Here is a 26,607-nt window from a genome sequence, read left to right as displayed (position 1 = left end):
TGGACTAGAGGGAAAATGAAACATGAATCCTAAAATTAATTTAAAAATTACTCAGATGTACAAATGCAATAATTCTTTATTTTTGAACAAATTACTGACACTACTGATTTTTTTTTTTGTATGAAGGTCTCCTGATTTTCATGAAGAAATCAAGGTTAAACTCCCTGCTACCTTAACTGACCATCATCACTTGCTTTTTACTTTTTATCATGTTAGTTGTCAACAAAAACAAAATACTCCTCTTGAAACCCCAGTTGGATATACAGTAAGTTCTTTTTGTTAAATATTCAGCTCTTTGATCTTAAAAATAATTATGTATTTTTTATTATTTAAATATATCCTATTTGATTCCCCACAAATGTATTGTGTTATGTATGTATTGGTTAGGAAGAGTTGTGATAACAGAAAAATGGACATTAATGTATTTAACTAGTATAATTGATTAATTAATTAACTAACATGTAAACACTTAGGTGTTGGTCCTGATTACTGGTTGTTTATACAACAGCACAGTATGAATATAATAGATTGAAGGGTTCTTCAGAACGTAGTGATATGAATGTAAAATGAGTAAAAGAGACCATTGGAAAAGAAATTAAAACCCTTGAGTATTTTTCAGAAATCACTGTGATTGAATTGTAAAGGTAAGCCTCTGATGAAAGACATCATGATGTGCTATCACACAATTTTGTCAGAAAAATCATGCTTATACCCAGAAGAGAAAAATCAACATTTGATTAATTATTTTTAATACTTGCAGTTTGTGACATGAATTTTGTCACTGTAAGAAAATAAATTCATATTCATACATTTTAGTTTTGTTTTCAGCATTCATATCTAGTCAAATCTTTCTTTTATTGTATACATTGAAGCTGTTATCTCTATTTAAAAATAGATTCACTTTGTGGTCTTTTTCTAGGACCTTTCCCTTGGATAATAAGGATCCTCTATAGATTTAAATATTGCATGGTTAGTAATAATAATGTTTGGGGAGTTTTTAAAAATAAAATATCACCCAGGAAACTTCTCTTTAGAGGAATTATGAAGGCCTATTATTGTTGCTTATATAATTAAATCCTTTAATGTTTAGTGATATGATACAAATTTGGCTTGTATGTACCAAGTTCTTAAAACAGGCTTTCCAAGTAATTATTTTTATAATGAACATATTTAAATTAAAATTGTTGCCTTTTCATTTAAAAGTGGATACCAATGCTTCAGAATGGACGGTTGAAGACTGGCCAGTTTTGTCTACCAGTCTCACTGGAAAAACCACCACAGGCTTATTCTGTGCTGTCTCCAGAGGTCAGTGTCTCTCATGTTGAAATTCTTAAGATTGAATGAGATGGGTTTTTCATTATAAAGATGTTTTTACCCAAAAAACTTGCTGTTTCTTCAATTGTTAGTATGTAGATAATGAAGTAATGTTATTTCCCCTGATGATTAAAATTCCTCTGTATAAAACTTAGAAGTTTTATCCTTTTTAAAAAAAATATAAGTATATTTATTTAAAAACCAAAATACTTGAAATGTAAACTCAAAGAAAGATAAATTTGGAAAATTTTCATATTATAACATGAGAAACTCCTTTAAATAAATGAACATTTCTTTCTTTTAACATTTCACTAAAAGACTGGAGGAAGGAAAACATTTTAAATCAATTTTTTAGAATCTTTTTGTAATTGATGATCATGTAAATGAAAACGGAGTAGCTATAAACTTGCAATACAAGACATAAACACAGCTTTGATGATTACAAATGTGACTTGAAAGACTTGAAACAAAAACATTGGAAACATCTCAGTCAAGAATCAGTAGCCACTGTTGACAAACTATAGTGCCTCTGGAGAGAACTATTGCATGATCATTACTAATGTCTCTTAATGGTTTTGACTTTGCTTGTAAATGTTAATCTGAAATATGTCTTGTGAATATTCTCCTGGTGGCATTTGTTTTCAAAAAATACTCACAAATTAATTTGTATTATTTTTTATTTTTTTAAAACAATACAAGGCTGTTGCTCTAACTTCATTTCTCACAATTCTCTGTCACTCACTCTGCCCTAGTCACATAACACAGAGACTTGCTGTTTCTCAAACATGAAAACTGCATTTCTCTCTTAGATCCTTTGCACTTCCCTTTGCTGGCATTGCTCCATCACAAGACCTGCGTCTTCATTTCATTCAGACATCCACTCACAGATCAACTCTCCAGAGAAGTCATCTGTGATTATTCTGTCTTAAGTAGCAGCCTCCACCATTTTTATCTCTTTACTTTGCTTTAGTTTTTTTCATACCATTTATCACTGACTTCATATTTAATTTTTCTTTGTTTATTTGTTTTCTATAGAGTATGAGTTCCATGAGGGTAGGGAATTTGTCCGTCTTGATCATTAGTGTATCTACAAATATTTAGAACAGTGCTTGGCACATCATAGGCACTCAATAAATATTTATTAAATCAATGAATAAAACAGTAGGAAAGAAATATGCCCCCCTGCCATCTTTTATTCAGTTTTTCGGGAACACATCATTCCAGTGATAGTTTTCTTATGTGGCTTTGTGACACAAAAAGGCAGCCTTTTATCAGGTATAGCATTATATTTCAAAGGAAATGTTTTAATAGAAAATATGTTTTTGTGGAAGTTATGGATTTGTTTTTACTTAATTGATTTGTAAACGCAAGGTCAGGTTTCTAAACAGAGGCTGATGGTTTTCTTCTAGCTGCTATGCTACATATGCTCATATATAAAGAATAAGGTGATCATTTAGATTTGACTATAGACATATATGTATCATATGTATGTATCTCTCTCTGTATGTAGATATAGATATACCCTTATATATACATATATAGACATAGATTTGTCTGTAGACATAAATATCATATCTATATCTCTTGCTATATATAGATATAAATATCAGGATGGCTGATTGATATGTGAAATAAACCACCTGATTAAGAGCTAAAACTTTCGTATTTTTAATTACTATATTAAAAAAGCAATATATAGTCTTAGTTTTATTATTGTATTTAAAGAATAGTATGTATTCTTAGTTTCAGTGCTTAAATTAAAACAAATAAGAGATAATTATTTAAACATTCAACTTTTATAGGTCATTGCTTAATGCAATTTTGTATTTACTTTCCTGACCAAGATTGAACCCTCTTTGATTCTTTTTAAAGAGTCAGAGATTTTTGATACATAAAGTGTCCAAAATTGGACTCATTCTTGTTGAATACTGTTAGAACCTTACAGTGAGAGAAAAACTTTGGCCACCAAAGTGCCTCAACAGAGTGATGATATTCTGGTGAATTACCTCAGTTCAATGTCTTCAGCTTTTCAGGATCAGTATTTATTGGGCTCTAGGAAGCAGATTCATGCTTATCAAATTCGTAGAAGATTGAAGTATAGACCAGCATGGCAGTCTGTCACTGGATTTTTTTCCCTTTAGACTTATGGACCTCAATCCAGGATGTTCATTATAATCACCTGGACCTTGAAATTGTTTTGCCTGAAATATGTCATAGTAAATAATATACATACATTTTATCTCAGGAATTATACTTTATCTTAAAATAAACTTACATAGCTATGCAAAGACAGCTATAGCAAGTTTTTAAACGTAACAGTGGTTACACCTGTATATGGATACTTATGCTTTTCAATTTAATAATAAACACTCATGAATCTACCACCCAATCCAAGCGCTAGAACAATGACAGTAACTTATATCATTTATGTGCTCCTCCCCTATTCCATACTCTTCTTCCTTCTAACTGTAAAAAATTAGCTTTTTTAAAACCTTGTGGTAAAAACATACATAACATAAAATTTACCATTGTAATCATTTTTAAGTGTACAGTTTTGTGGCATTAAATGCATTCACTTTGTTCTGAAAACTAAACTTTTTTTTTTTTTTTTTTTTTTTGGTCTTTTTCATGACTGGCACTCAGCCAGTGAGTGCACCGGCCATTCCTATATAGGATCTGAACCCTCGGCGGGAGAGTCGCCGCGCTCCCAGCGCCGTACTCTCTTGAGTGCGCCACAGGCTCGGCCCTGAAAACTAAAGTTTTAAACTACTTTTTAAATGAGGTGTATGTATGCCTCAAGACTACATTGTTTACTTTGCTTATTTAAAAAATTTAACTAAAAAGGTTATTGTGTTTATAATTCTCTGGGACTTACTTGCTTTTTTCATTCAGTATTTATTACCAAGACTTAGTATTTCTGGTATTTGTAGCTCTTATTTTGTCCATTTTCACTGCTTTGTAATATTACTCAGTTCTTGCCCCTTTGAAATCCATTCTCACAAAATAAAGCAATTTTTAAAAAATTTAAATTAGATGGTTTCATTCTACTGCTTTTGATCACAATAAAATATTCCTCTGGCATTTCATTGCACATAGAATGTAATCCAAATCTTTTTCCTCATGATCTACAAATCATTCAATGATCTGTTCTCTTCCACTTCTCCAACATCATCTTCTGCCATCATAATACTGCCTTCTTTTTGTACTTACAGCTTTTTCCCAAGCTTTTTCCTGCCTCCAGCCCTTTGAATTTTCTCTTTCCTTTTCCTGATCTTCACATGGCTGAGTCCTTTTCCTTATTGTAGGTACAATAGCACTTCCTCAGAGAGGTCTATTCTTACTGCATGAATTTTCAATCATTCCACCCTCCATGCTGCTGATGCCACTCTACCACTCTTTAATTCTATTTTATTTACTTAATACTTATTATCTGAAATTATCTTATTTACTTTTTTTCTCTCCCTGATTAGTAAGCTTCCTGAGAGCATAGCTTATATTTATTGTTTACCATGTAACCCTAGTACCTAGAAAACTATGTAGAGACTTTGACAAATATTTGTTATATGAATTAAATATCAAAAATTACAGTATTATTGGTATTAGCAAAAAATTAAAAAGTGGAAATTACCTGGATATCGACCAATAGGAGAACGTTTAATTAAATTTTGGTACTTCAGTACAATAGTGCAGTAATTAAGAGAAGTGATACAGATTTAAAATCACAATAGGACATTTACAATAAAAACATACAAACAAACAATATAGCAACAACCAAACTCGGCATGTAGGTACTTGTGTGGGAATGGTTTGGAGAATATACACTAAATTTAGAAAAGTTAATTCTCAGAAGGTGTGTGGGATTGTGAAAGTTTTTGTTGTTGTTGTTGTTTTAAATTTATATGCTTTTGAAAGGCAATATATAACTTTTTAGGTTTTGATCTTGGCTCCATTACTTAACAATTGTGTGTCTTGGGCAAGTTTCCTAATCTCTCTGCTACAGGCTGAATTGTGTCCCCCAAAGTTCATGTGTTGAAGCCCTAACCCTCAATGGATATGGGGCCTTTAGGAGGCAATTAGGTTTTGTTCAGGTTATAAGGGTGGGGCCTTCATGATGGGATTAGTGCCCTTGTAAGAGGAGACACCAGAGAGCTCTCTCTCTCTCTTCATCATGTGAAGACACAGTGAGAAGGAGGTTATCTGCAATCCCACCAGACAGCCCTCACCAGAAACTGACCATGGTGGCATCTTGATCTTGAACTTCCAGTCTCCAGAACAGTGAGAAAATAAATTTCTGTTGTTTAAGCCAACCAGTTTATGGTATTTTGTTATAGTAGCCAGAACTAAGACATTCTTTGTGACTCAGTTTTCTCATCTGTAAAATGAGAATAGTTAATACCTACAATAATGGGTTATATTGATGATTGAATGATACAGTAATATGGACAGCATTGAGAATGGTGCCAGGCACATGAAATGTGCACAGAAGTGTTTGTTATTATTATGCTGCTGCCATTGCCACTGCTTATTAGAGTATATTTTAAGACAGCAGTTCTTACTTTAGCATGCATCAAAATTACCTGGAGAATTTGTCGTGATATCAATTGTTGAAGCTTATCCCCAGAGTTTCTGATGCAGTAGGTCTAGGTTGGGGCTTGAGTATTTGCATTTCTAACAGTGCCCAGATGATGTTTATGCTGCCTACTCTCAGACCAAATTTTAAGAACTGCTGTTTTAAAAGTGGTATGTATGCATTTATTACTTGTGTATCTTATTTTTTAAAAGCTGAAAACAAATGTTTTGGGTTGAAAGGGCTAATCCTATTTCTTGCTTTGATAAGTTTCAACTTACTCCACCAGCTGTTTATCCAAAAATATTTTTAAAACCTTTATTATTTGCCTAAGTAGAGGTATTGAGTTTCTTACCTACTTAGTTTTGAGATTTGTAATAGGAAACTGACTTTATTTGATTTTCTTTTCTACACATGCTAAAAAGATAAAACCATGGGAAAGAAATACCTCGTGTTTTCTATACTTCTTTTGTTTTGTTGAGTCTGTTTGTTTGTTTGTTTGTTTGTTTTCCATTTCAAGGATATTTGTAATTCCTTGTTGAAGCTTTTTTTTGGGCGGCCGGCCTATGTGGGGATTTAAACCTGTGACCTTGGTTTTATAAGATTGTGCTCTAACTGCCCAGACTCATTTTTTACTATGGCTGCTTTAAAATCTTTGTCAGATCTATCTAACATCTGTGGCATCCTAATATTGGTGACTAATGATTGTCTTTTCTCATTTAAGTTGAGATTTTTCTGGTCTTGATATGATGCTTCATTTCTGATTACATCCTGGATATTTTGTGTATTAAGTTATGAGTCTCTAGGTCTTTTTAAAATATTCTGCTTTAGCAGTGCAGGAGGGAGGCACTATTGCCAGGTGAAGGTCCACATTCTCTACTCTGCCTCCTTTTACTCCCTGGGATGGTTTAGGTAGGGGGTGGCTCATTCCTGGGTGAGAATAGGATTTCAGGCTCCCCAGTAGTCCTCTGCTTACACCTCTCTGGTTGTGAGGTGGAGGGGGCACCTTGTTACTGCTCCCTGCTTGGCCTCCACTGATACCACAGTTGGTTAGGGACGTGTTATCATGAGGCGGGGACAGGTTTCTGACTCTGTCTTCCCTGATACCCCCAACCTACCCCCCCCACACTGGGGGGTAGGTTGGGGAGAGGGGCACTTTATTACAGCCAGCTGAGGGTGGCAGCCTAGACTCCCAAATCAGCCAGTGAAGGTGGGAGTGGAACCAAGATTTGTTCCCTTGTAATTGGCTAGAGTATTATTATCTTTGGCTAAAGAGAGCAGGCTTTTCTTGGGGTTGTGTTTGTCTGCTGCTTTTGGCATTTCTGGGTTGCCAGCCTCTCTAGCTCCCAGTCCAGGATATATGAGGCAGAAATAACACCTAGGATATACTGCCTTGTAGTTGCATCCTGAGGTTTCTAGTCCATTTTCGTTCTTCTCTCTACCTTTCAGAGTCTTTATGTTCATTTTATGTATCATGTTTCAGGGTTTTAGCTGTACTAAGCAGAGGGAATAGAGAATTTATGTACTAGCTTTTAAAAAAATTTTTTGTGAAATAATTTTAATTAACATTCCTAGCAATTTACATCAGAAAAGTTTTGTACTCCTTAAAGTAACAGCCTTCCTTTGCTTGTGAGTATTTTAAGGCCCAATTAAAACATAATAGGAATGTTTAAAATAAAGTGGAATATTATAAACTCTTAAAGTGACATTGTACCTGTGAATTTATTGATACAAAAAGAGATAAAGAGATTCACAATGTAATATGTGAAAAACAGGTTTCCAAGTAATGATTGGTATTAACTATGTAATGGTATTTATAAAAATATATGTGCATAGAGGAAGATTTGGAATGCTATAAGAGGATATATCTCTGGAAAGATGGAAATTTTGGATATTGTTTTCTGCTTTTTGCTCCTTGCACCTTTTAATTCTCTTATAGAAAATATTTTTGACTTCATAATAAAATAAAATATAAATAAAAATATGTTTTCATTTTATTTACAGTGAATAAACATATATTTTTGCAATATTTTGCTCATTGAGATATTATAAATTTTTTTGTGTTTTCAGGACTCATACACCTATTTAAGAATCTGTGATCATTATATTCAATATCTTGCAGGTTCCTCTACCTGGCATGAAATGGGTAGATAATCACAAAGGTGTTTTTAATGTTGAAGTTGTTGCTGTTTCATCTATTCATACACAAGTAAGTGAATTTTAATAACTTTTATGATCAAATTTCACTTGAATGAATTGAATATATTATCTAGTACTTATGTCAGTGGTGTCATCTGCTGTCAGACTTATAAAAATACATGTCAGTTAAAAACAGATTTAGACGTTTCTTTTTAAGGAATCAACAAAATGCCATTGAATGTCAACAAAAGCAAACATTTTGCTTTTCAAAATGTCTGACTTCACTTTGAACAATTAAGTGACTTGCTTTTTTCTAAGTTTCTGATACATGGCAGAATAATCAGAGTTGAAAAACTATCATTCAACTCATTTTATTTCTTATAGACCCAGATATTTCAAATGGAAAGAGTTTTTAGGGATCATTTGCTCTAACCTCTTCACTTTATTTCTGGAACTTGCCAAGTTCTCTTCAAAGCTTTTATACTTACTTTTTCTGTGGCTGGAATGCTTTTCCTCCCGATAGTCATTTGACTTCTCTTCATTAGGGTTTCTCTTCACCTCAGAGAGTCCTTGTTTGGTAACTATTTTAAACATAGCAGCCCCATTACTCTGTGCTGTCTTACCCTGCACTTATTACTGCCTGTCTCTCTCTTTTTCTCCCTCTTTTGTACTTTCACTCTCTTTCTCTGTATTTATATATGAACATACACATTTATTATTGTTTCCTTCCCCCATTAGGCTGTAAGCTCCATGAGGTCAGATATGTTACCTGTCAAGGAAAGAGCCTTTCCTTCAAGGACCTTACAGTATAGTAGGGGATAATAGGGGAAAATGTAAAAATAATTATAATTTAATAAAATTAGTGCTATGTTAGATATATCAACTAAATCCTTTCAAGTACAGAGGAGAGAGTTGTCTTTTCTGCTGGGAACTGAGCTGTTACGTTGATAATTAGGCATTTATCATACAGAGAAGGGGAGAGAGGACAACTCAGATGATCAAACAGCAAGTGCAAAGTGACAGTAGTCTGTGTTTAAAGACTGGCAAGTAATCTGGTGTGAATGCAACTTAAAGTGCATAGGAAATTGTGATAAAGACAGAAGACCAGACTAGTTACAGTTTATGAAGGACCCTGAATGCCATACAGTTTAATTACTAATGTAAATAGAGAACATGAGAGAAGTAAATTTGGGGGCAGGCTAAGGGAGAGCAATTATGGAGCTATATTATTTTTGCAGCTGTTGAGTTTGACATGCCTATGCACTTCAGATGGAGATGTTGTATAGGCAGTTACAATTAATTTGGGGGTTGGGGTTGGAGGTAACAGTAAATGTGGTAGCTAGAACTATATTGATAAATGTGATTTTCCAGGGGAGGAAATGTAGAGTGAGAAGAGGCAAATGTTTAAAATGGAATTCAGGTGTTTACCAACCTGTAAAGGGAAGGGGGTGGTATGGAGGGCTTCCAAAAGTCACCTCAGGTTCAGTGATTTGCTAGGAGGACTTAACGGGACCCAGCATATAGTCATATAGCTATGCTTTATTTTAGTGAAAGGATGGAAAGCGGAATCAGCAAAGGGAGAAAGTGCACTGGGCAAAGTCCAGAGGAAATAAGCCACAAGCTTCCAAGGGTCCTCTTCCAGTAGAATCACACAGTGAAGGATTGTTTGCCAGGGAAGCTCAGTTGGGACTCAATTCCCAGGGTATTTACAAGGGGCTTGTCACAAAGGCACCCTGTGTCCAACACGAACCAGAATTCCCTGAAGGAAAGAAAGCAGGGGTTCAGCATAAACCATATTGTTTGCATAAACAGTTTAGGCACAGTGAGCCATCTCCTATCACTGGGAGCCCTCTAGTAATCCAGGTTCCCAGACATCAGTTGAAGGCCAACCTGGTAAGCAGGACTTTCAGAGGATAGTAGTCTTAAGGCTACAATGTTAATTGTTTTCTGCACAGTGAGCTTATGGGAAAATAAGAAGACACAGCACCTCTATACTATGTTTAGGAAAAAGTTTTGGTAGTATATTGGTTTTATTTAGCAATACACAGAAAGACCCCAGTAAAAGAATGATTCCAGTGGATTTACTCCTTTTCTGATGTTACTGTGTGTGTCCTGTGCTTCCTATATTCATTATTTTTCTGTTTATGGAAAGATTGATATTATAGTATACTATTGGAACATTTTCTTTCCCTTAATAGAAGAATTCTTAGATTCACATTGTATCTTCTTAAATATACAAATACATTATTTTTTCATGCCTGTTTTCTTCCTTTTCCTATAATCATTGTTAGTTTTTTCTTTTTAGATTTGTCAGTACATTTATCTTTTACTCCTAACTTTGGTTTTATGGAAGCAGATATATGTGTTGTCTTTATGTGTCAAAGAATGATTTGGGGCAAAATATTTTATACATGTGATTCACAATTTATACAGTGTAGAGGAAGAATAAAGTGCAAGTGGCTACTGTGTAGAATCCTGGCATTCATAGCCCTGATGACTAATATTGTCAGCCCTCTGTATCCAGGGGTTCCACATCCTCATATTCAACCAACCAAGGATCGAAAATATTCAGGGGAAAAAACAATAAAAAATAGCAATACAGCAGTAAAAAATAATACAAACAAGAAAACACAGTATAACAACTAATTATGTAGCATTTACACTTATTAGGTATTATAAGTAAACTAGAGATGATTTTAAGTATGTGGGAGGATATGTGTAGGTTATATGCAAATACCTACACCATTTTATATCAGGGGATTGAGCATCTGTGGATTTTGGGGGGACCCTGGGACCTATTCCCTGCAGATACCAGGGGACAACAGTACTCCAAAGTTTATAAATTTTGCAACTATATAAAACAAATTGATTGTGTATTATAACCTTTTTAAAAGGATCAATTGAAGACAAACATTTCTTATTATTTATACTTTCTTGTAACTCCTTGAAATATACTGGACATATAGTTAGAGCTCAAAAGTATATTTAAATACGTACCAGATTAGGACAACAGTAGAATTATAGATGTGAAACTGTACAGCATTAGTACATTTTCTTAAAGTTTATTTTGATTGTTAGGTAAGTAAAAGTCTTTCTAGAGTTCCAACAGACTTTTGCTTACCTCTCATTGGTCAGAACTATAGCACATGACCATCTCTCAGTATATGAGGCTGGGAGAGAAAGCATCTGTCCTGGAACCTGGCACATTGCTTCTTTAAATAAGACTGGTTCTGTTGGCAGTGTAGCAGGTTAAACAGTAGCAGTTGGGATTAGTGAGGAGACAAAAACAACCAGTAATTTGAATGGAGAAAATTTAATATAAAGAATTGTTAACTAGGTTAGAGGTGAATCACTACTAAATGAGGGTAAAAGAATTCTGCACAGTTTATAACAAAGATAACAATTACAGAAAGTGTCAGCAAAAGAACTTAGAAACCTAATGGAAGATCCTGAAGGCTAACAGACTTCTGAGGAGAGGGTGCCGCTACTATACGGACACATTGCCTACCATGTGGTACTGTTGAAGAAACTTGGTGGAGGACACCTGCTGTGGATGGACGTATGAGAGCCACCACTGCTCTGGTGAACCCTGCTGCCCATGACCCTTGACCCTTACCTCCGAGTCACAGCATTCATATCTGCTACCCACCATTAGGAAAACAAAGAAGAAGAAAAGTCTCTTTTAACTCCTCAAGCCTGGCAGACTGCTTCCTGCACCCTTTACGGTCTGAGCCTAACCACAAGCCAGCAGACAAGGGAGAAATATAGTTTGAAGAGTCTAGCACCAGTATTACAAAATATGGCAGATGGTAGGTTTGGGGCTAAGAGGCAATAAATTAATACTCATAATGGGCACAGGTAGGTTACTAATATACCTGCCACAATAATTGAGCTCCAAACTAATAAGACAATCTCAAACTAGAAAAAAAAATCCTTAATTAGTATTAATAGATTTCTTGAGTAACCAATAGTATTTTAAGTGGCTATTTTACAATAATAGATGAGAATAGATGTGTTTAATTTGAAATAATGTTTGTATATACCTATATGGACTTTTTTGTATTATCCATTAATATGAGATATTAGTCCTTTAGAATTGGGAAATTTAGTTATACTTGTTTAGTGCGTTTGTTTATTCTTTGTTTTAGGATCCCTATCTTGACAAGTTTTTTGCTCTGGTCAATGCTCTGGATGAACACATGTTCCCAGTCCGAATCGGGGACATGCGAATAATGGAAAATAACTTAGAAAATGAATTGAAAAGCAGTATTTCAGCATTGAATTCATCTCAGTTGGAACCAGTGGTCCGATTTCTTCATCTTCTGCTTGATAAGCTGATACTTTTAGTTGTTAGACCTCCTGTCATTGCTGGCCAGATAGGTAATTTACTTTTGTTTGGGGGTGAATGATGAAATTTATAATTTGGCATTTCTAACTTTTGTAAAAAAAAAAAAAAAAAAAAGAACCATGATTTCTATTTGCTATCTATAAGGACTATGTTTGATGGTGGGTGGGGTGGGGGAGTTGTTTTTTACTTGTTTCTAATGCTAGGAAATGATAACTTTCTTTTGTTTTTTTTATAAAGTGTGCCATATAGACTTTTACTCAAATTATGGAAGCAAAATAATATATTCATTTACCAAATATTTATTAAGCACTTACTCTGTGATAGACATTTGTCCGTGGCATGGTTTTTGACTTTGTGATCTCACAGACTAGTAAAGAAAACAGGCAAACAGATCAATCATGTTACATTTTATAGGACATATTATCTACCTAGTCTATATTTTCATTCATCTGCTATCCTCCATTTAATATAGCTATTTTTTCCTTCATTTGATCAAAATCACTGTATTCTCTTTTTCTTCTCTGTTGTTTTGGAAGGTGAGATGTTCCTTATTCCCACCCTTTCCCAAGGGTTCATCCTCTACTTTTGCCAGCAGTTCCTACCCAAATCCTGAAAAGAATTTGAGCTTGAAAGAAATTTCAGCTAACTTGTTAAAGAAATTTTGCATTGAGCGGTGGCACAAGAGAAAGGAATATTCAACTCCTTGAGATTTTTTTAGGGGAGAAGTATAAGTAGAGGTAGTTCTTGGGTTTAGCATTTAAAGATGAATAGGAGTCTGAGAGGTAAATATTATTCCAGGGAGATGAAACAGTATGTGCATAGTACATAGACAAATAAATTAAGTTGGAAATTTGGGGCAAGAATTATAAGTAATTAGTTATAAATTGGAGGATTGATGATTAGAGGTGATATGGAAAGGTGAGAGATGAAGTAGGGTCTTCCATTATACTCTAGGGAACTGGGACTGTTTTTCTGTTAGGAATCAATAGCCTTTGAAGGGTCTGCTCTTAATTACAGAAGTAGCATGACCAGTTTTGCCTTTAAAAAGATGGCTATAATACATGGAAATGGGTTGAAAGTAGGAAAATCTGGAGGCAGGGAGACAAATTATGTATCTTGAAAAATTTCATGCAAGAAATGATGATATCCTGATAAAAGGCAATGGGATGGAGAAGAGAGGGTAGATTAAGAGATAGAGTACTGTTTCAGAAGTCATAGGAGAAGAAGGTTTTAAGAAAAAAGGTTAGCATTGTTCTTTGTTGTAGATTGTATGAGTAAAATAATAGTAATAACAAGAATAATAAGCACTTACGTAGTACTTACTATGTACCAGGAATAGTGCTATGTGGTTTATTTATATTAATATATGAAATTCTCACAAGAACCCTGTGTAGTAGGTATTATTACTACTATTTCCTGAATGAGTAAAGTGATGAACATAATGCTTAAAAATTTTGTCTAAGGTCACTTAGCTAGTACAGCAGAGTCAAGATTCAAACCAAAACAACTGTCTCCATAGTTCCTCTTTTACCTACTATACTTGAAAAGTGCCCACTGATGAAATTAACAAGAAAAGTTTTAATCTAAGTGAAGGTAGAAACCAGATTACAGGGAATTAAGGAGTAAACAGTAGATGACAAAGGAAATAAAAGAAGCATGTACTGCTCTTTTGAGAAATTTAGTTAGAAGATAAAGCAGGATTGAGTAGGACAGAAGAGTGGAGAGATTTGACCATGTTTACATGCAGAGAGAATCCTGTTGGGAGAAGGGAGAAAAATACAAGATACAGAGTTAGAAAGGGTTGAATCAAGTCTGTGAGACAAGAGGGAAGTGGATAGATCACTCTCATAGGAGAGGGGTACTGCTTCCTTAGGAAAGGAGATAAAAGTAGTTTCAGATTCTGATAAATTCTGGAAAAACTGGAGGACTTTCATGAGCCTTATACGTTTCTTTGGTGAAAGAGAAGCAAGGTTTGCTAAGAAGGGAATAAGGTTGACCTGAGTTTTGAGAAGGCTTCTGATGATTTGGAATAGTTACAATAAGAAAAAGAAAAAGGGATTAACCAGGAACACGGGTAGGATTGCTAAACCCCACTCAGGTTTCCGTCTTTAGTCTCTTTCCCTTCTACTTCAGTATTTATGGATTAATCTTCCTAAATGACCGTTTTATCTGATTATTACACTTTTAGGAAAACTTAATTGGCCTCATTATCTGTTCATAATTTCCTGTCTTGATTGAATAAATCATAGAATCTGAGGCTCTGTTGCTCAAAATGGCTGCTAAGTTTATTCAGTGCACTATCTATCAGAATTCCCTGATTCTTGCAAAATTCTTATTATATACTGACTTGAAAGACTGAGTTTAAAATGCTATACAGGGCTGGCTGGTTAGCTCACTTGGGAGAGCATGGTGCTGATAACAACAAGGTCAAGGGTTCAGATCCCTGTACAGCCCAGCTGCCAAAAAAAAGCTATACAGTACAGTCTTAACTCAGCCTGTTTTTTTAGTCCTTTTTCCATCTACCCCTTTTTAAAATTCACTCTTATCAGTCAAGTCACTTGTTCACTATTCCCTTTTCTTATATTTAGTATTCTTAATAATTTTTTTATTGTTTATATTTTTAATTATTTTTAAACAGAAGTAATGTTCTCATTGTGTGCTATTTAGATTTTCAGAGTCATGTTTAAAACAGAAGTTGCTTCTCCAGGTGATATACAAGATAGATTTTTTTTTCTTGTCATGTATTGTTTTACAAAATAGTGAATATCTGTTGGGCAATATTTTGTTTTTTGACTAATCAAATCCATATAATTTTCGTGTTAAAATAGTAAAATGAGTTTTTTTCTCATTTTGTTTAGAAAAGTATTGTTGGTTCAGCTAATACCAGATGTTATTAAAATCAATATCAAATATCTTTATACACTTACTGTGTATAATCACTATACTTAAAGCATGTAGAGATGACAAAACCTTGATCTTTATGGAACATATCTAAAAAAGTTACAGCAAAAGTATTTTTCTCCTTCTTAAAAGTTAATCTAGGTCAAGCATCTTTTGAAACCATGGCATCAATTATAAATCGACTTCATAAAAATTTGGAAGGAAATCATGACCAGCATGGCAGAAACAGCCTTCTTGCATCATATATCTATTATGTTTTTCGCCTACCAAATACATATCCTAATTCACCATCGCCAGGTATTTTATTTTATTTTTTTACCACGAAACTGTCTTTCATGAATTATGTGTTCATGGCAGGATTGAGATAATCTTAAAGTCCATAGTTTAATGCATTCATTCAATAGCAAACAGTTATTGAATACCTGCTAAGTATATTTCACTATGCCAGGTATTGGAGTTAAAGGGACAAATAAGTTACATTTTTAACCATCATTATTTATATAACTTCCTTTAATTTGGATTAGAGATCTTGGTTGAATTAATTCTTGGAAATGGGCCTTGCAGATAACTTCTTATGTCTCTAGAAGCATCTTATCATTCCTTGTTAAGATAAGATGAATAGAATTTTATATTTGTCATTCAGATTGCTGATAGGCATTAAAGAAAAAATAAGGTGGCTCAGTAGTTCCCTGATAACCCTGTGAGAACTACAATAATATAAAAGATTTTCTCTGGAAAGTTCTAACCTCCTCATGGTCAATAAGATAGTATAGCCATTTTGAGTATTGCGTGCACAAGTAGTTAAATGTCTTTTGCATGTCATTGGTGGTACTGGTGTGTCTTAGTTAGAATAACCCTTTAGTTGTTCAGTTAGTTAGCTAATGATTATTTTGTGCATAGTTTCAACCTATTCACATATTTGTATGAGTCATCATTCTTCACTAGTGATAATGGTAAGTACACTTTTCTAGCTATTGATAATGTTAACACTGATAATCGTGATAAATGATTATGACATTTCTTATGAAAACTAGATATGATAGTAATCCGACTCTAGGTTTTAGCCCACTTTATTTCTTTACTTCATTGCAAAAATATATAATCTTGTATTCTGGTTCATAATTTCCTATCTTGATTTTTAAAATTATACTACTTGAGGATCTGAGTGTGTGAGTGATTGTAGAGTATAATACTCCTCCATTTACCCTTCGATTCAGTAAGCTATTAGAATTCCACAGATTTTGCAAAATGTGTTTTTTACATGCTGACCTGAAAGATTATATAAATTAATTAGTTGACAGGTATGTATCATTTGCAAATATAACATTCAGAAAGATTTCTATAAATAAAAATAATGGAGGTAGATTATGGATATAATTGCTAGATTTTTTTATGTTCATAGAACATTGTTGAAAGATGATGTCAGGCTTAATTTTAGTCAGACCAAAAGGTATTCTTTGCTTTTTTATATAACCTGGGCTGTTAGAATTATCTTTAGTTTTTTGTATGTATATCATAAAGATGCCATTTTTGTTATTGTTTGCATTGTCAACTGATGAAGAGAGAAAAATAAAGCATAGTCTCATTTAAGAGATGTTGGCAATAAATTAGCTCTCCCCCTAGTGACTGTGTATCAAGGGGCAAAGTAGGAGGAGTGGGAAAAAAGGAAGAGACTTCAGCTGGAGCATTTTAGGTCCTAGATACAACTGTGTCTAAGTGAAGGAAGTGCGTGTGTTTCCTACTAATTTTTTTTATTGTACATGTACTTGTAATATATAATCATAGAAACATTGAAGAGATAGTGATTTTAATTATAATTCACATGGTTTTGTCAACTGCTATAAAACAGAATATTTTTGTGTAGCTACCATTAGTTCTTGAGTGTTTTTCTTATGTGTTTTTTTTTTTTTAATTTATAGTATTTTTCATTTAGAAACAAAAGAAGTTCATAATCTTTGTGGAATTTTGTAAAGTGGAAGAGATTTTTTTCAGGTCCTTTCCTGACTAATTTTCTTTGTTTAACTGTGTGCTCTTTTATATGCAACTCTAGGTCCTGGGGGTTTGGGAGGATCAGTGCATTATGCCACAATGGCTAGATCTGCTGTGAGACCTGCAAGCCTTAATTTAAATCGTTCTCGGAGCCTTAGTAATAGTAATCCAGATATATCTGGGACTCCCACGTCACCAGATGATGAAGTCCGGTCAATCATTGGCAGTAAGGTAAACTGAAGACATGCGACTGTAAATCTGGTTTTCAGTTTATGAACAGATGGAAAATGTCCAGATGTTTTAATTTACTCTTAATTTTGTAATGAATTTGAGTTAGGAATAAGAAAGAAATTGTACATTTCTATTCTAACAGTAAACACTAAGTGTTTCGTGTTTCTATTAAATAATGATTGCTGTTACAAACTGGTTTGTGTACTCTGCTAAAAAAAATTCCGCTGAATTCTAAAATTTGTTTGGGATGACTAGTCACAAATAACTTATTACTATTGTCTGTCTGATACTCCATCATGTAAAGAATGGCTAGATTACTGTATAGAATTAAAAGAGGTTTATGTGACTACTGTGTAAAAAAGACATGTCATCATTGATTTAAAGTATGAGCCCCCTTCTATAAAAAATATTAAGAACAATGATTAGCCTTGATTGGTAATAGAGCTACATTTTATATGGAACTCTTTGTAAGGTCTACCAGGATTAGAAAAAGTACAATTCAATTAATGATGGTTAGTGATTATCCCAGACAAAAAGAAAGAGGCCAACTAGTATAAAATCCAGCTATATTTAATTCAAAGCATTCATCTTTATAACCTAAAAAAATATACTTAAGGAACAAATAGTTATTACCTTTCTATATGTAAAGTACAAAAGTAACTCAGCGTTCAGCCAGCTAGACAAAAGTACAGTAAGACTGAGGCCAAGAAATCACATCATGGTGAGTTTTGGCCAAAATATTTCGAACTTATTTTTTTGCTGTTGGAAAAGAGGAAGATGCCATTTTTATAGCATCATAGACAACTTTTCTTTGGCATTTTAGTATGTTAACCAGGATTTGAGGAAGGATTAATAAGCATGTTCTAGGGTCTATGTTTAACTCTTAGCCAGAACTTTTAAAGATCAGGAGGTTGGTTTATTTGTTAGGTAAGTTACCCGAACATTGATCAAAAACATCAGAACTTCTCTTGTAGTTCATACAGTTACAAAATTATATATAGTTTACATAGTTATAAAAGTTTTATATTCAGAAGCTTCTGATTAATTTACATTAATGAATGTTAACACTTTCATATTAAGCATTCATATTAAATATTGCTTATTTTAAGTAACTTGTAATTTTTGTTTGTTTGTTTCTTTGTGGTTGGCTGGTACAGGGATTGAATTCTGGACCCTGGTGTTATCAGCACCACGCACTAACTGAGCTAACCAGCCAGCATTCAGCCTTATGATTTAAATAACAAATTAAAACATGGATTTTAATAACTTAAAGATCCATAGAACTGCCTCTCTTATTAAACAACTTTCAATTTTTTTTGAACTCCTAGAGAGAATGATGTGCAGGTGTATTTATACAGGGTATTGCAGATTAACTTTAGTAATATGGCAGTTGCAAAAGAGAAGGCTCCTCCTCCCCAACAAATAATACATGTTTAGGAAAGAACTCAGATTTTTAATTCTTGTTTTCATTCTTTATCATATCTCATTGTAATGAATGTAATACTTAGCATTATTTATATACTAATAAGTGTGATTCTTCAGTAGAATGAATCTGATTTGTGAATTGTAACAAATTTTCTTATCAAAGAGCTATAGGCAGCATTTTCCTCAAAATTCTATTTTTTAAATATCTCTTAATTTATGTAAGATTTGTATTATTTCTCATTTGGATAATTCTAAAGTTATCCTTTACATGATATATTTGATAGATTATAACCTCAAGATTTAGAACAAAAAGGTGTATGTATATGAATGATTTTTTGCCTTTTTTCAAGAAGTTTATTACATGGGACATAGTTTTTATATATATAATATAAATATAAATTAATTTCTGAGGAAGCCATCACAAAATGAGAATTTGTCTTATGACACCTCAGCCTGGTCCTAATCAAGTTTTATTTAAATGGATTTTATGTTGTTTTCTTTTTGTTGCAAAATTGTTGATAGCTACCTTCATATTGTATTATCATTCAGTCATAATCCCTAATAATAATGGTGTATAATTTTATTTCATAAAATTATAAGAAATTCGAAGTTTATTTACAGCTACTCTTCATTTATTCTTATTTTATTGGCCTGGTAATTCAAGAAACTCTTTGTGATCTTGTCTTCTACCCTGACTCAGCCATGGTCATACCCCAGATCTTGCCATTACCAATAACTTGAACTCTCATAATCTCAATTTCATTCGTCTTGTTCGTTGACCATTATCTCCTATTTTTCTCCCTAGTACTCCAACTCCAGCAATTTTTCTACTTCTGTGCAACCTCTAATCTCTTGATCCTATGACATTTATACTGTGCCTCACCCCCTTAATGTCTTTATCCTCCTTAACCAGTTTAATGTCCATGAGCAATCATTATAATTATTCCTGTCATAATCAAACCTCAATTCCCTTTTCCTTCCCAAACTTGAAACCATAGTTAAACCTAGTTGACTGCCTATGCCATGTCAGCACCTGTGCACCTGTGCAGCTAAACATGGCTTAAGAAATACCACGCTGACTGGTCTCATTGGAAATCCCAAGGCCATGAACTTCAAGAGAGCCCTTAATGCTGCCAGACAATTATACTGTATTTTTGTATTTTGTTCACTTTCCCATTCTCTCAGGAAATGATTTCATGCCTTCTTTTGCTACCTCAAATCTCTCAACTCTTCTCCCCACATCCTCCTCACTTTATCTCCTATTGCACTAAGAAAACTGAATTCATCAGAAGAAAACTTATAGACTGTTACCATCATGTCTACCTACCTATTATCATCTACTATCTACTACTTAATACTCTGCTTAAATGAACTATCCATTTTTCTAAATTTATATCTTTCACTTGCACACAAGCTCCCATACCCTGTCATTACTCTAAATTCTCTCTCCAGTAGTTCTTTCATCTCTGTCCTACATCATCAGTTCCTTTCTATATGCTGCATCATTCCTATCTATATACAAGCAAGCTATTATTTCTCTCATTAAAAAAATTCCTCTCTAGTATTTCTGCTGCAACCTTCTTTGCCATTTCTTTTCTAACTTTTGTAGCAGAATTTCTTGTAAGGGTTTTCTATACTTGCTATCTCCAATTCTTTTACTCCCATTCTCTTTACTGTACTTCAGTCAAATATTCCTCCCATCTTCCACCCAAAGTGCCTTTGTTAACGTCACCAGTGCTCTCTATGTTGCTAAATACAGTAGTTAATTTTCAGAACTCAGCTTACTTTACCTACCAGCAGCTTTTGAGGCAGTTAAATTCCTCTTTCTCCTTGGTTTATTCTATTTACTCGGCTTCCAGGGCACCACACTGTCTTGGTTTTCCTCTTGGTTTGCTGGTTATACATACTTTTTCAGCCTCCTTTGTGGATTCTTCCTTTTCTGATCTCTTAATCTGTAAGTGTCCTGGGCCTCTGTCCTTATTTCCCTTCTCTTGTCTTCTCCTTTCTCTGCTTTCACTCGGTGATCTTATCAAGACCTGTGGCATTAAATACCATATAAATGTTATGCTGGGCGGGCTGCTTGGTTCTAACTGCTGACTGCCACAGCTGGCCTCAGCCTCGCAGGTCCCTTGGCGGCACGTGTTCACTCAATCCGCAGCTCCGGGATGGTCGGCCAGAAGACGCTGTCCTCCCCCTCTCTCAGCCCTGTCAGGAAGCGACGTGCCTGCAGTCCTGATGAGCTGGCTGACCTGGGGACCCGCGTGGCGGTCGTAGCTGAGGAGAGCGGGGATGCAGCGGCCAGCCCCGACAAGAAGGCCCGGGCCGGGCAGGACGAGCCGTAGGGCGTGCCTGGCATGCCGCCCTCCTTGCTGCTGGGCCCGGAGCAGCTGGTCCGCATCCAGACGAACAAGGCCCTGCTCAGACTCATGGCCCGCAACGTGCCGGGGGGCTTCGGTGAGGAGCTGGAAGAAGTATCTCAGCGGAGAGTTCGAGAAACCGTATTTTATAAAGCTAACGGGATTCGTTGCAGAAGAAAGAAGACATGATACTGTTTATACACCCCCAAGTTAAGTCTTCACATGGACCCAAATGAGTGACATAAGAGATGTGAAGGTTGTCATCTTGGGACAGGATCCGTATCATGGATCCAGTCAAGCTCATGGGCTCTGCTTTAGTGTTCAAAGACCTGTTCCAACTCCTCTTGGTTTGGAAAACATTTATAAAGAGCTGTCTACCGACATCGATGGTTTTGTTCATCTGGCCATGGAGATTCATCTGGGTGGGTCAAACAAGTTGTTCTCCTACTCAGTCCTGTCCTCAGTATTCGGGCCCATCAAGCCAATTCTCATAAGGATAGAGGTTGGGAGCAGTTTACTGGTGCGGTTGTGTCCTGGCTAAAACAGAACTGGAATGGCCTTGTCTTCCTCCTCTGGGGCTCTTAGAAGAAGGGCAGTGCCATTGATAGGAAGTGGCACCATGTACTGCAGACTGCTCTCCCTCTCTGTTGGTGTATAGAGGGTTCTTTGGATGTAGACATTTTTCAAAAAGCAGTGAGCTGCTGCAGAATTCTGGCAAGAAGCCCATCAACTGGAAGGAGCTGTGATCCTGAACTGAGGGGTGGTCTGTCTCCATTGGTGGTTTTGAGAAGCTGCTATTGAAGTATTTGACAGTTCTGAAGTTGAACTGAAAAATTCCCTATTAATTCTTATTTATTCTGCAGAAGGGGAAAAAGCTTCAGGAAAGCAGCCATGAACCAGGCTGCTCAGAAATGGCAGAAACAGCAAAGACCAAATGTCTTTCTCTGCAATATAGCTTTGGCCTAAAATGCAGATGAGGTCAAATACTCACTTGGCTCTCTTCATCTCCCTTACCTTTATGATCAAGGGTGGGGGGAGGCGTGTACCTTTTTGGTACAGCCAGGAGTTTGATGACTGCTGCTACTTGTTTTCACCTGGTAGGTTAGATTTCAACTTATAAGGTGTGGAGTGTTTTTGTGAGAAAGCCCTCCCCACACATGGCCTGGCAGGCACTCCAGACGCACTAACCCCTTGATCTTTCAAGGAGCCCTTAGGCTCCTCCTTGAAGGAAGCATGGGGATGTTTTGCAAGTTACTAGAAATCTGGCCCAGAAATTAGAGTTCAATTTCCTGGTTGTAGTAGAGGTGAAGATTCCTAAGGAGTAATCCTTGTGAGCCTTAACAGATAGAGGCTGAGAGAAGTGAGCTAGGTCTCGTTATCCTATTAATTTTGGGGTATTTCTTGGAATAAGCAGTGGAAATTGAACAGAGGAAGTGGAGAAAAGGGGATTTTTTTTTTTTTTTTGGAGGGGGAGGTGATTTTCTCCTAGGGTTATCCTGAGTGGGGTTCTTAAGGTAACAGAGACTGCCAAATGCTGTTTTTTATGGACTGAAATCACCTCGGGATTTTTTTTTCTGTAACACTGGAGAATTTTACTTTTTTAAAAAATACTTGCACAGATATATATTTTTTCAATCCTTTTAAAAACAGAGTCTTTATTGAGTCTCTGCTTCCATCCTTGAACTTATTAGAAATGCTGTTTTTGCTGTTAGCCGGGTTAAAGATTTAACCCTGTGCAATTTTGGTAATAAAGTTTGTTGAATTTTTTTTTTCCAGTTATGCAGATGACTCTTAAAATTATATTTCCAGTATAAATCTCTCTCTGGAATTCTAAACTTAGCTACTTTTTCTAAATCTTTTTGTTTGAATTTGCATGCATGTTAAAGGTAGAGCTACTTCTTACTATTTCTACTACTACCATCTTTGTCTGAGCTCATCTCTCCCTGAATTCACGTAATTGCCTTAAAGATGGTTCCCTGCTTCTACCCTATACTCTATTCACAAGATAGCAACCAGAATGTTGCTTTAAAACTTAAGTCACTGTGTTAGAATTTATTTCTTACAGGAGGCTGGGAAGTCCAGGATGCACATCTGGTGAGGGCCTTCTTCCTGGTGGGGACCCTCTACAGAGTCCTGTGACAACACAGGGTATCACAGGGCAAGTGGCTGAGCAAGAGTGCTTCCACATGCTTTCTCCCTCTCCTTATAGAGCCACCAGTCTGTTTCCTGATAATGTATTAAACCACTGACCCATTAATCCATGAATGGATTAGTACATTCATGAGGACAGAGTCCTCATGATCCAATCACCTCTTAAAGACCCCATCTTTCAAATACTCATAATCTGATTTCCCACCATCTTAACACAACAGTGGGGATCAAGCTCCAACATGAGCTTAGGGGGACATTCAGACCACAACGGTGACCAAAAAAAATGAAGTCAGATTATGTCATTCCTCTGTGCAAGATCCTCCTATGACTTATCCCTTAGCTCCTTTAAGTTTTTACTCAGAGGGCCACCTTCGCAATGAGGTCACTCTGATTATCTTATTTGAATGTATAACCAGTGGCTCTTTTTCCCCGCCTTTGGCCCTAGGACTTCTAATTCCCTTATTCTGTTTTTTGGGGGGTTTTTTTTTGTCTCATAACAATTGCTACCTTTTAATTTACTGTGTGGATTAGTTTATTATATTGATTTTTTAGGGTTTGTCTCTTTTTACCAGAGTCTTAGCTTCATGATGGTAGTAATATTTGTTCACTGATGTACCCAGAACCCCTCTAATGTCTATCATAGTAAAGGTCCTCAGTAAGTATTTATCCAGTGAATATATGTTAGTAAGCATTGAGTATCCATAGTAAGAATAAACTACTTTTTAAAAAATTGAATTGTACTTTGGTTTGCCCTCTTACTATCAGCATTGATTATATTTTTAAAGATCTTCAGAGATTTGACTTTATGAAAGTTTTGTTTATACTTCATTTTCTAATATAAAATGTAGAACTTCTAAAATTCAAGAATATTTAGTGGCTATAAAATAATATTTGTGAGACTTTCTTCATATTTATTTTGCCAAAAACTATCTCTGCTTTATTAGTCCTAGGAAATCTTTTAACATTCAGTTATGTAAATGTATGGTTACGTCAGCTTGAATCTTACTGCTTTGAATCAAATGCCAGTGCAATTTTATGTTCATATATGGTTGCTTTCTAACATATCATCTCCTATTTTTTTATGTATTTCTCAGACACTGAGAACTACTATGTGCTAGGCACTGTGCTGAGGTCTTGTGACTATAAAGCCATATCTTTGTATTGTAACATGAGTGTTGATGTCAAATTAAATACAATATGGACCTTGCTTAAGGAGCTTATCTACACTTAAGGGACAAAATTAATAATGTTACTGGGATTTAGCCAAACTTACATACACATGTGCACACATTCAGTTAATCTGTTCTATGTTAAAAAGTTACTACATAAGTAAATATTGGTGATGAATTTGCTTAACTCAGGGATGTTTGATATAATTCTTAGCTTTATAACATCTGGATTATGGGAGTTGTTTGCTTTACAAAGTAATTGGCCACAGATTTTCTTTAAATAATTATCTTTGATATAATTATAATTGTTTGGAGCACCGGTATTGTGTATATAAAGTATAATTAGTGGCACAAAAAGGTTTATGTTTTTTATTCTGACATTACTGATTATCATGTATCTTAATTTTAAAGGACAGGATTAAACAATGAGTTGAAAAGTGAATTTAAGAATACAGAAAAGTTATTGTTATTTCTTTTGTTGATATTTATGGGAGAGAAAAGTACAATTATAATTTCACAAAAATCAGATGCTTATGTTTTGTTATTTTTGTAACATAAATAGTGACTATAAAAACTGAATATGGAAGAAAGAACTTTACACTTATACAGTGGAGACGTAATTTTGGAGATTAGCGAAAACTTTGTTTTAACTTATCTGAAAAACATAAACCTGTTGATTTGCTTTTATTTGAAATATTGTATTAGGGTTCCAAGAATGCAGGTATTGTATTTTAATCAAATCTACTGATTATGTAATTTTACTGGCATTTGGATATTGTCCAATTTTTTTTGAGAAAGCAGTTTTAAAAAATGTATATGGAAAGTTTGTGTAATAACTATTTTTGAGAGCTTACTATATTTGAGGCATTGCATTTAGTAATTTACTTCCACTATTTAATTTGATCCTTACAATATGAGGGAGATACTGTTATTGCTCTCATTTTGTTGATAAGAAACTGAAAAAGAATAAGTAATTTATCTTAAATTTTACAGTTAGTAAACTGGAAAGACTGGATATGAACCTCAACGCCTATCTTAGATATTTAGTGTCAAAAATGAGATTATTGTATCATCATTTCAACTTCTCTATATATTTGGGGAAAAGCAGAGGAAATTTTCTCCTTAAAACCTCAGCCCTTGAGAGTTGCAGTTTTTCTTTTTCTTCCTTTTTAAAACTTCTCTTGAAGTATTTAAAAATTACTGATGTCCAGGCCTCCTAGCAATTCTGATTTAATTGTTTTGAGGTAGGTAGGGTCTTGTGCATTTGTTGTTGCTGTTGTTAAGCTTCGCAGGTGACATTAATGTCTACAAAGAGTTGATTACCATTGTTACAACTCTGTTTTCTTTTATCTGTCCCTCCTTTGGTGCTTTGTGGTTTGGGTCCATACTCATGCCCTAATATTCTTAAACAGCTTGTTTTGGGTTGTCTTTGTTATTCTTACCCTAATAATCATCTAAAAAGCCCTTACAATGTGCTCCAGTTCCAGTTAGCAGATTCCGATGGTGCCCAGCCCACCTTGCTCAATTAGGATTTCTGGGGGGTAGTGCTCAGAATCTAAATTTTACAAAGTTTCTCAAGTGATTCTAATGATCCATCAAATTTAGGAAATAGAAGTAAAGCCTCAGTTCCTTTCACCTGGAATTATAGTAATTAATCCCTTTCAGAGAAAGACAGACATAATTTACTTCTGATCATATACATTAGTAGCATATTAAAGGAACTTTAATGAAGGCGATGATGAAGATATGATTCATAGGGACAGCTCCAACATAATTTTTTCCTTATGATATTTATAGAAAATAGCAGCCCATTATGTTTAATTACAAGTACAATCAAACAACACAAATCCAAATCCACTATTGTTATTAAGAAGCATCAAGTATTAGATATATATATATTTTAAATTTTTTACTTAATTTCTCTTATCTGTCCCTAAAAGAAAGTGAATGAGGAGTCAAGGTCAAATACAGTTATGGAGTATTACTGCACGGTAGTTCTCAGGTGATGAGAGATGG

At 34.8% G+C, this 26,607-nt stretch overlaps 1 protein-coding gene and 1 pseudogene across 6 annotated transcripts in view; both read left to right on the top strand.

Annotated features, from left to right (window-relative positions):
* Nucleotides 1-26,607, top strand: part of DOCK7 (dedicator of cytokinesis 7) — a 204,200-nt gene that overhangs the window by 89,877 nt on the left and 87,716 nt on the right. For 5 of the 6 annotated variants that reach the window (XM_063106104.1, XM_063106103.1, XM_063106102.1 and 2 more), the window contains exons 17-22: nucleotides 127-265; nucleotides 1,204-1,305; nucleotides 8,004-8,090; nucleotides 12,169-12,400; nucleotides 15,402-15,566; nucleotides 17,320-17,489. In XM_063106104.1, the coding sequence (XP_062962174.1) occupies nucleotides 127-265; nucleotides 1,204-1,305; nucleotides 8,004-8,090; nucleotides 12,169-12,400; nucleotides 15,402-15,566; nucleotides 17,320-17,489 (895 nt within the window). Of the gene's footprint in view, nucleotides 1-126; nucleotides 266-1,203; nucleotides 1,306-8,003; nucleotides 8,091-12,168; nucleotides 12,401-15,401; nucleotides 15,567-17,319; nucleotides 17,490-26,607 lie in introns of those variants that run through there. The other variant, XM_063106105.1, reaches the window with a different exon arrangement.
* Nucleotides 21,080-22,017, top strand: LOC134384541 (uracil-DNA glycosylase-like; annotated as a pseudogene).

This window comes from Cynocephalus volans, chromosome 8, assembly GCF_027409185.1.
Source record: "Cynocephalus volans isolate mCynVol1 chromosome 8, mCynVol1.pri, whole genome shotgun sequence".
Lineage (NCBI taxonomy): Eukaryota > Metazoa > Chordata > Mammalia > Dermoptera > Cynocephalidae > Cynocephalus > Cynocephalus volans.
Note: the sequence above shows the minus strand (reverse complement) of the source record. Positions and strands in the feature narration are given on the sequence as shown.